Source organism: Phaseolus vulgaris, chromosome 9, assembly GCF_000499845.2.
Source record: "Phaseolus vulgaris cultivar G19833 chromosome 9, P. vulgaris v2.0, whole genome shotgun sequence".
NCBI classification, from domain to species: Eukaryota; Viridiplantae; Streptophyta; class Magnoliopsida; order Fabales; family Fabaceae; genus Phaseolus; species Phaseolus vulgaris.
In genome coordinates, this window is record NC_023751.2 from 30555714 (window position 1) to 30566609 (window position 10896).

General features: G+C 35.7%; 2 protein-coding genes across 2 annotated transcripts; one reads left to right on the forward strand and one right to left on the reverse strand.

Moving 5' to 3' along the window:
- Positions 1-2840: 2840 nt before the first annotated feature.
- Positions 2841-4007, forward strand: LOC137822387 (aspartic proteinase nepenthesin-1-like). The gene has a single exon (XM_068627273.1). The coding sequence runs from the start codon at positions 2841-2843 to the stop codon at positions 4005-4007; it is 1167 nt and encodes a 388-aa protein (XP_068483374.1).
- Positions 4008-4400: 393 nt separating this feature from the next.
- On the reverse strand, positions 4401-10676 carry LOC137820674 (DEAD-box ATP-dependent RNA helicase 27-like). The gene is made up of 11 exons (XM_068624858.1): positions 10092-10676; positions 9634-10005; positions 8408-8491; positions 7885-7926; positions 7663-7734; positions 7281-7580; positions 6526-6564; positions 6319-6423; positions 5858-5926; positions 5636-5761; positions 4401-4826 (listed from the first exon to the last, which is right to left on the reverse strand). The coding sequence occupies exons 1-11, from the start codon at positions 10380-10382 to the stop codon at positions 4716-4718; spliced, it is 1611 nt and encodes a 536-aa protein (XP_068480959.1). The 5' UTR covers positions 10383-10676; the 3' UTR covers positions 4401-4715.
- Between the last annotated feature and the right edge of the window lie 220 nt (positions 10677-10896).

Consider the following 10896-nt stretch of genomic DNA (forward strand, 5'->3'; position numbering starts at 1 on the left):
ATGATGAGAAGAATTCTCATCAAAGACAATCCCTAGGTCATTAAGTTATTTTGCATTCATTTAGTTCACTAATGTCAAGGTCGTCGGGAAAGCGACATGGTTGACATTGAGGATGTGACAACAAGTAGATAGGAAATCCTGCTAAGAGATATGGATTATGATCGAACTTTTGGACTTTTACAAATTTTCCTTTAATAGACTTTTATGATGATTGAAACAGAGTTAGTATTCCTCGGCCTTTCACCCCATTAAGTGAAGCCCAATAGGTTTTTTGGAGGTTTTATATTCAAAGAAATAAAAGAACATGTTCAAACTCGAACAAAACCAAGTTGGGCGCACAAGATATGGAAGGCTCGCACAAAGGCCTAGCTATTGGGGTAAAGTTGTGCGGGTGCCACATTCATAGTGTTAAGAATTTATTTTTCAAAAGGGCTCAAGGGTAATCAGACATCGAGCTTAGTAAACAGCATTTCGTAGAAGAAAAAGAAAGAGGTTCATTTATACAATCTTTGCAAATAGGTTCCTCAAGTTTACAAGGTACAATAACAACATCTTTTTTCTGAGCTAGTGCGACTTAAAGATTGAGCATGTCGTAGTTTTCTAATTCTTTTAACAGAGGTAAATACAGAAACTTCATGAAGAATGTCAAGTTTGGCCCAAGGATACACAAAATAATAATCCATGAGCAGGAATGCAAAACTCAACGTGAGTGAACAGTAAGCACAACAAATGGAGGGCAAAACGCAATGCGAATGAACAACATAGCAAATAAATAGGCAAAGCACAATGTGGACAACAAAGCAGAGTGAATGAATGGTGAAGCACAAACACAAACGAATAACGACCAGAGTGAATGAATGGCAAGCAACGATAAGCAACAGGGCAAGGCAAGCAGTAGAGTATAATCAAGTGTATCCACCTACCGACCTAGAGATACTCAAAGAAGAAGACATCATTAACCTTGCCAAAGACAACCTCTTGCACTACTCAGTACTTAAAGTTAAAAATATAAGTGGTCCTAAATTTAAAAACTCACCTCTATTTATAGCCACCAAATCGCGACAATGAATCGACGCAAAATTTTGCTTCCCAACTGTTAGATCTTCCCATCACAATAGTCCAGATTACTTGAACACACATATCACCAAACATACTGTACACCCTACATGAAAACGGCATCGAAATCATATCTGCATTAAGGCTCTCAAAGCTATAAACCTTAAGAGTCAGGAGGCTAGTAGAGTTGTGTACATATAACCAAAATCCTTATCTAGAGGTCCCACCAAGGTCATGCCAAAAAATGAGAACAATCAAGAGCTCAAATTAAACACCCTAAAGAAAAAAAACAATAACAGGTCATGAAAACCATATTACCAAGGACTCGACGTCTTTTAAAAATTTGGGCTCTCAACACTTGCATCTATCAAGCCTAGGGAGCTAGTGTATTGTGGATGGCCGACACCATAGGCCATGACCATAGGCTGGGATCGTAGGTTGAAGCCTAGGAGAGTGCATTCTCGAAACATCTAACCGAGGTCATATTAAAACCGATAACATGTCAGGAACCCAAAACGAATAATGAATCTTAATAACATTTAAAAGTTAATTAAATAATTTAATCTATTCATACTATTAAATATTATCCTAAAAAGACGAGATAATTTGGGTCCATTATGAATAGTGTTATTGTCTATCTTTATAAATTCATGAACACCACCCGGTGAAAGGTACGTTCTTTCGTTTCAAGCATATATTACTCTGAATATTGAACACTGACTTGAATGTCGAAAAATATTTTACAAGTACAATTCTCACTTTCACGATTATCAAGATTCTAGGAGTGTCAGATCAAGATCTCAAGACTATTCAAGAGCAAAAGACTCATTCTCAATTTTATACATGAACCGAAATTTATGATCGGAAATATTTCATTTGTATTAAAACAAAATATTAAGTAAAACTTAGTATATAAAAATGAGTTTAATTTGTGAAATAGTATTGATTTATAAGTTTTAATTTATGGGTATAATCAATCAGAAATTACACTAGCCATCCTCGTATTAATTATGGACTATTTTTCCTTATTTTTAGTGTTTGACAACATGGATTTCCCTATTTGTGATGACATGCTATTTTGGAATGTACACTTTGTTCTCCTTTATACAAATTTGCATCTGTTGAGTGCATGGTTATGTAATAGCCTAAGATTAGTCTTTGTAGTATGTTGATATGAAAAAATAAGGATTATTTCACTCTATTGTAGAGTGAGACAAATTCTGATGTATGTACATTTAGAATATTGCTTTTTCTCACCTAAGTCCACTTATTCTTCCAATGAACAAAAATAAGTAAATTACATGAGTAGTGGGGTTAGGATAGTTAATGAGGTTTCAGATTTGAACCCCATTATTGTGTAGCAAGAAAAAGCTTACTACATAATAATGATTTGAAATTGCATTGCAGCTGTACATATATATTTGTTGATAAAATTTTCTACTGAATGCAGAAAAGTTACTTGAGATTTTCTGCTTGGTGGTAGGTTTGTAATGGGAAAGAAGTGACACTAACATGCTGTACAAATGTTCACTAACAATCATTTTAACGTTTCATGTTAACCAGGCAAATGAAATGAGTCACCAACTGAATTCCCAAACAATGTATATTTTATAAGATAAAATAGGTTGCAAAAGGAGTTAAGATAAGTCATAAAAGGGGGAAAATCCAAAAGCTTGGCTACTTGCAAAATGGATATTGTATTCACACTTTGGTTTCCATTATTAACAATTATTGGTGTATCACACTCAGCCTCAATACTCAGTATCCCACTACACCAAAGAGCAATGCTGAAACATGAGACAGTGATGGAGCATGCAGGAGTTCATCATTATGAGCCTAATGCAGAAGCCAGAACAGATGTATTCCCTGCAGATGATAGCTATGGCATGTTCTTGTGGGTGGGAACACCAGTGCAAATTGTGTTGGTTATGATTGACACAGGGAGCCCCATCACATGGTTCCAGTGCGGCCCCTGCAGCCACTGCTACCCCATGCAGCGCCCTCCCTTCAACTCACATGCATCAACCTCCTTCAGAGAACTTGGCTGCTACTCGGACACGTGTCTCATCCCAATGATGAGGGGCATTTTGGGAAACTGCACCGGATGGAGTTGTAGATACAATGTAGAATATGACATGAAATCTCAATCTCGTTCCTTTGGTATCATGGTTACTGACACCCTTAACTTTGAGGACTCCAATGTTCAAGTCAAGGACTTCATACTGGGGTGTGGGAATTCTTATGAGGGACCCTTTAGGACTCAGTTTTCGGGAGTTTTAGGTCTCGGACGAGGTCCACTTTCAATGCAAAGTCAACTTCATGCAAAGGCCTTTTCCTTTTGCATAGTGAGTCTTGGATCGGAGAAACCTTCCTCTCTTGAGTTTTATGACACATTACCTAAACAACATGGTGACACTAAAGAATCCATTATGATTCCCTTTAGGGAGAACAGTAGATACCCTTTCTATTACTTTGTGCAGCTTGTGGGAATAGGCATTAACGGCTTCATGTTGGATATTCAATCTAGAGTTTGGGGTTATGGCTTGAACTACGATGGTGGGGTTGTTATAGACACGGGAAAACTGCTAACCTATTTGCCTAATGAAGCGTATAGTGTATTCAGGTCAGAGATACTTAGAACAGATGGAAACTTTACAAAGAATCAAGGAAATGAGGAGTTAGAGTTTTGTTACATGGAAGGTCCTACCAATGTGTATCCAACAGTTGAATTTTATTTTGAAAATGGTAACATTGCTGGTGAAAATTTCGTGTCCTTCAAATTGAACAACCATCAATTACTCATCACACCAGAACAGGGAATAGTTTGTCTATCGTTTGCTGAAGCAAAAAATTCTGCACTTACAGTTATTGGCACTAACAATCTCCAAGGAACTCTTTTAACGTATAATTTGGTTGATGAGATTATTATCTTCACATATAATAACTGTTAGAAGAAAATAGAAGTTTCATTGTTCAGTATTTACACCACCATCATAATGAAAAGGTTGAAACATTTGAAAATAAAAGGAGACCAGCCCCATTTTTTAACTTTAAGACATAATTTTTTGAACTTACATTATATTAATTTTGTATAAAATATAGAGTATTTTGTTAAATTATCATAAAATTCTTTATTTTAACAATTTCACCTTAAATTAATTTATTTTATAGTATGTAAGATTAGATTTGTTTTAAAGGAATATCACGGACCTATACTATACAAGAGAAGATAGATAACGCATTAGCACGTCTCCGTTTTCAATAGTTTTTCTTAATCTCCGTTCTAATATATTTAATTTCATAGACGTTAACAGGAAAGAATTGGATAGCAGCTTTACAAATGCTTTTGAAAATTGATTATATAACTTTCAACAAAAAAAAACTTGCAAATTGGAGGCATAGGATGGAGCACTGATAATCATGCAGAATTACACAGTTCAAAAATGCGAATATACAACATTCATTCTAGTTTAAATATTCTGTCTGATGCATCTAATATCTAAACATTTTGATGAAGTTACAAAATCCATTTCTTCAAATAAAATTGGGGTTCCTACCAAAATTTTGTCGGGTGGTGTGGGAGGGAGAATGTGGGGATAAAACACTGAACATCCGTGAAATGTCATGTCTGCAGCAAATGCTTCACAAATAACCTTTTATCATCTCTTTCCTTCCACTTTGCGTACTTTCTTCCTATGCTTCGAAGCACTGCTATCTATGTTTAGATTCACCTTCGGTGGATTGGAAAAACAAAATGAAGTAGCAACAGCCTGCGAAGTACGTAAGAATTACAAATAAAGTCTTACATGATATAATATAATGTCCAACAATTTGGCTACGAATTTTACCAACCATGGTATAACAGACAATTATTACATAAAAATACTGCCACTGAGTGAACAAAACCTTATCATAAAATCCCCGAATGGGAAGAATTTAACAATTGCTCCTACTAAATTAAGAAAGTCAATACTGTCTGCTACTAAAAATCTTCGAACAATTTCTGCAATGCCATTGTGCAGAGCTTTACTCTTCTTGCAGTTAACACAAGGTCAAGAAGAGAGTAGAGAGAGAGAGCTTAGTATTCAGAACCAAACAAGGATATAAAATAAGAGAGAAACAAGTTAGACAAGGAAAGAAAGGAGGTTGACAATTGCCATTAACACAAGATGTTAGGTAATGAGGGGATGAATGACTGGGTAAGTACAGAAGAAGGAACAAGTTACAACAGCTTGTCACCACCCTCGGCCTATCTTCATTTCTATATCCTAGAATCTACACTTTGATGGAATCATCTGCCAAAATCTAAAAAATGACAACCCCCACCAAATCTCTTTTTTCTTCCGTTGCCTAAAGTAATTCTTTTTGTTTCAGTCATTTATTCTTATTACTCACTCAAGCATTACAGTTTAACCCTATTCTGAGATTGGAGGTAAAATAGCTGAACTTCTAGGGGCAGTTGAAATAACGTCAGGTAACATATGTACATGTTTATGCATGCACACACACAACTTAAGACATAGATCACTTCATACACTGTATGTTTCAGATCAGGAATGAAGTCATGAGAAAGCTTTACCAGTAAATCTAGGCGGTGAACATTGAATATATCTCTCATAGAATGTGCATTATATGCTAATATATATGACCGATATGCGTCTTTAGCCATATTGTTCAAATGATAGATGCCAGCCACCAACTTCTCCTGCACAATCAACAGATGGCTCCGCATAAGATAAACTGCAGCTGGTAACCATATTAAATAAAATTTTGATTGGCACGTCAGAAAGCAGGAATATACCAGTTGAGATTGTACATTTGCCAGCTTCTTATGATCAAATGCATACTCTTTCACAGGAACCTTCGCTGCCTGAAATCAAGCATAAGAATTAAAATTTAATGCTTCAGTGTAATAATCCAAGAACTTTCAAACCTATATTATATATTATACTTTCATTTCATTGCCTCAGTAATTTCCCCTGGGACAGAAACTACCTTCTCCATATCTTACATAGGCATAGGCATAAGGCATGACTAATCTAAGGTTTCCTCAAGTGATATATATTGGAACTTTCTAAGATAAAGAAAGGGTGGGCATACATTAGAAGCATTTGTTTTATTATTCTTACATATTGTTGGGCCGTAAACTAAAATCCACCCCAGGCCCAAAAGTGTATATCTCTGAAAAACCTCTATGGTTTAAAGATTACTATGGGCTATAGACCACAAGAGAGAGAGAGAGAGAGACAGAGAGAAACTGACCTTCAAATAGTGAAGAAATTTCAATTCTTCAGGAATCAGAAAAAGTAAAGCGTTTCCTTTTCCACCTTCTCCACGAGCTGTTCTACCAACCCTATGGATATATTCCTAGAAGCAAAAAAATTACATGTTATACTATGTCTTAATGCATAAAACTACAAAGATACAGGTGGGAAAAGATAGTAAACATCAATAAAGAACAGGAAGCACCTTTGGTTCATCAGGTGGATCATACTGCACAATCCAGTCCTGCAAAGAAAAGGAATAAACGTGATTAAATGTTTACATGCTCTTCATTGATTTCAAATTCACAAAATAGTTTTCCTCCTAATGTTTCTTAGAGTAATCCTGCTGCTGCTAGCTGCTCTGGTATTTTTGGGGAATGTTGAAAATTGGGCATGGCTGATATTTTCACAAACATCAATGCAGGTTGAGAGGAGTAAAGGCAAGAGTCAATACTCCTCCATGACGTTTATTTTGTTTATGCTAAGGGTTTTGTTATTGTCTGGCATTAAATAATGTGGTTTTCTTAGCATTATTTATAGCTCAGTTAACGGCTTTTTAAGAGTTTGTCATTAAGCAAATTCATAACTTTGTAGTAATTGGTTTCTCATAAGTTGGAGGTTTCTTAGGTACCCAATTAATCTGGCGTCACTGCACCCACCATTAAATTCTATATCCAAATTCATCCAGTCACCAAACAACAAAGAACACTACCAGTCAAGCAGGGTTACCTAGATTCTAGAGTACTACAGAATCCCCCTTCTTTACTTCTCTTCTATATGTAAATTCTTCTAAACAAAGATTGCATTGCTCTCTTCTAACATTTCTGTACAGGCAGTTCGGAGTAATTGCTTGCAAATTGCAACTGAAGAGTCTAGGGTGAAAACCTTAACAGTATGATACAGCCTAATGATTTACAAGCCAGAAATATTCATGTAACCTAATAAGAAAAAATGGCATACCACATCAGGTATGTCAAGTCCACGAGCAGCAACATCAGTACAGAGCAAGATCCCCTTTTCAGCTTTGCAGTAGTTGAAGAACGTAGTAGTACGGGCATGTTGTTTTTGTTTTCCATGAATATTTAAGCAGTCTAACCCAGTGCACTTGAGAAGATCTGCGTGGAATTTGACAGAGTTGCATGAAGAGAAAAAAACCATCACTTTTTTTGATTGATATCTCCTCAAGAATGAGTAGAGAACAACAAAACGCTTAGCACAGGGAACAACAACATAACCCTGTTGTAATCCTTCATTTGTCACCTACATTGGTAAGGATATGTTAGTTAATCTAATAATGCTGGAAACAAATTTCAAAAGCTAATGATGAAGATAAAGGCATCACCTTTTTTCTCCCATCATCTACATCGATATAGATAGGAGTTGTCTGAAAAGATAAGCGGGCAAGATCCTCAACCTGCAATTTAACACAAACTTTAATCAAAAAGCATGGACAATAAGTAAGAAATATGCTTGCATTATCAAGCATTCAGTCCAAGTGTATCAAGGGGGAAAATTGAGAAAGTAAACAATTAGAATTAAGATTGAGTGAAAATGAAGAACAAACCTTCTTTGTTTGTGTGGCTGAAAACAAAGCGGTTTGCCTTTTCTGTTAAATGAAAAGCAAAGTAATTAGCCGTACTCATTGTTGTCCCAGATAACAAAATAATCATATAAATGTTAAATGGAATTTTAACCTTCATTCCTAATCAAGGCCGCCAACAGTCTTTACTTTTTCCTTCTAGACCTTTGAAAACATCTTTTTTTAGGTTGCATAAAAAACATCCATTTCATTAACTGTTCAGAAGTAATAAGGCATCTTAACTCGGAAAGCTAATTAGTGTTAATTATTTGTCCAATTTAGTTTTCTCTTAAATGATATTGTAATACTTATTACTAAGTACTTTTTGGTTGAGTTCTCCAGTTAAATAATATCACTCATAAATCACTTAGTGGTTGAAGTGCTTAGACTTAGACATGATACAATTTCATGACAGCACGAAAATTCTGTATTCCTTTTGCAAGACATGCAAGACCTAATGGGGGGAAAGGAAAGAGAAATCAACAACACAAGGCAAGAGTTCTGATACCTTTGGAAGTATGTTAATAATCTGCTTCATATCCTCCTCAAAGTTTGCTTCCAATATCCTGTCGGCTTCATCAATCACGAGGCACTGCCAAATCAAGCAAAAGTGCAGACCTCAGTATAAGAAGGATAACCAAGTCATAGACTTACATATGCATGCATCTACTATATTCCAAATATGAGATATTTAAACTCAATAAAATCCCCCAAATGGTAAAAACAGAAAAACCTATAATACCAGAATTTATAATATTTCAGCATTGAATGCCGAGCTGGCTTTCATACCAACCAGCTTCCCTCCCTAACAAATATTATGTCTTAAGGTAACAAGACTAAGCAGCTATAGTCAGAATGTTTGAATGATGTCAGCAAATGCAAGTTAACAAAAATGATGCAGTCCTTGGGTCCTGTGATCCTATCACCAAACAAATTTTCAACCAAACAATTCAGCGTAAGATCATTTTTAATAGTATTCTTTTCAGAAAAAATTACCAACATTCACCTATGACTTTTAGTCCGAGACCATCTTCCATTTTATCTGCTTACATAAGCATATCACCTTCGGAAGCTTGAAGGGGTATAAATGAATTTTTTACCATAAAAAATAAAAGTTTTCCCTTCTCCTCGATTTATCTTCTCAACATATACATAAAAATATAAAAAAATATACATACACACACTTTTACACAAATATACATCAAATAGACAGATTTATATGAGCTCAACAAAAAAATGTGCACTAACCAAACTATTAAACAAACAAGAGCACATACTAAGAATTAATACTAATAATATATGAGCCGTTTGAATGAACTTCTACATAAACACTTCTAAGAGAAAAAATTATGTGAACTTCTCCATAGCCGAAATTAACTAATGCATAAGCTAATCTACAAAAGTTCTCCCATAATAACTTCTCCAAATTTAGATTTTTAACTTATACATAAGCTATTTTTAGTTTAGGAAGAAACTTATTTCACTTCTTATTATTTACCCAAACAAGTCCTATATCACTAAAACCGTGAAACACAAATGCTAATACTACTTGTCAGTGTAAGTAATTAAATACAGATAAAACTTGCGTTGTACCTAGTTAACTTAAATTGATTACAGTAAGGCAGCATCAACAGTTAAGTATGCCCAAGTTTTGTCAACCAAATGTATGCATATTTAAAATTACAATGAAGCAAAACAGGGAAAGAACTCCATGAAAGATCCACAACTCATTACCTCCAAGTTTTTATATATGAACCCTTTCGTGTTTTGAAGATGATCGAGAAGCCTACCCGGCGTCGCCACCAATAGGTTCACCCCTTTCACAATGCGCTCAGCCTCTCCCTTTCGCCCGGAACCCCCAATCACCAACCCGAGCGTTAGCGAATGGTACTTCAGCAGTTCCTGCGCCACGGCGTGCGTCTGAATCGCGAGCTCCCTCGTCGGACATATCACAACAACACCCGTTCCGTTGAGCGGCGTGAACTGAGAGTTGTACAGCAACTCCAGCGCCGGAACCAAAAACGCTAGGGTTTTCCCAGCACCCGTTCTCGCCGCACCCAGCACGTCCTTTCCGATCAGCAGCGGCGGAATCGCCCTCGCTTGAATCTAAATTTGATCAATACAATTTTATTATTATGAAAAATGTTGATCAATTAATGAAACAAAAAAGGAAAATGCAGAAACGGCGTTACCTGAGTCATAAGGTGGAAGCCCATGTCCGCAATGGCTTGGGAAGTAGGTTCGGACAAGGTAAGAGAGGAGAAAGAATCGGAACTCATGATTCCGGATGAATCGTTAGTGTTCACCTGTGTCTCTTCATCTTCGGCCTGTGTTAGCGTGTTATCAATCTTCACATCGTTCTTCTCCTCTTGTTTTTGTTCCCCCTTGTTTGGTCTTTTTCTCTTGCGAAGCTTCTTCTTGTTAATTTTGGTTTCTACTTCGCGCTCGGGCGAACTGGTATCGTTGTCTTCTGCTTCGGCCATGACTGCTTCTGTGGTTTTTGGTCCTTCTACTGTTTGCGAGAGCCGAACGAACAAACTACTTTCTCTATCTCTTCCAAAACCATTAGGTATTCCTTAAACCCTAGCACTTGTACAACAACAATTTTTACTGAGCTGGCAAAATGGGTCCCATCATTTTGAAGGCCCGTTCACCAAGCCCGCACGCAAAGCCCATCACATAACTGACGGACGGATTAGGCTTCAAATATTAAAATAAAACTATATTTTAAATAGTTACAATATTTGTATTTGAAAGATAAAGTTTTAAATTATTTTCTAAATATAAATTATAATTAAATATATAAAAGTGAGATTTTTTTTTAATTTGTTTCATTATAAATTAATGAATTAATTTATTAAAATATGTTTTTACAATAGTAGTAATCCAATAATAAAATATGTTTTTACAATAGTAGTAATCCAATAATAAAATGTTTATAACGTATATATTAAAGAAGTAAAAGTTTTAAAAATATCAAATTCTATGGACTAATGG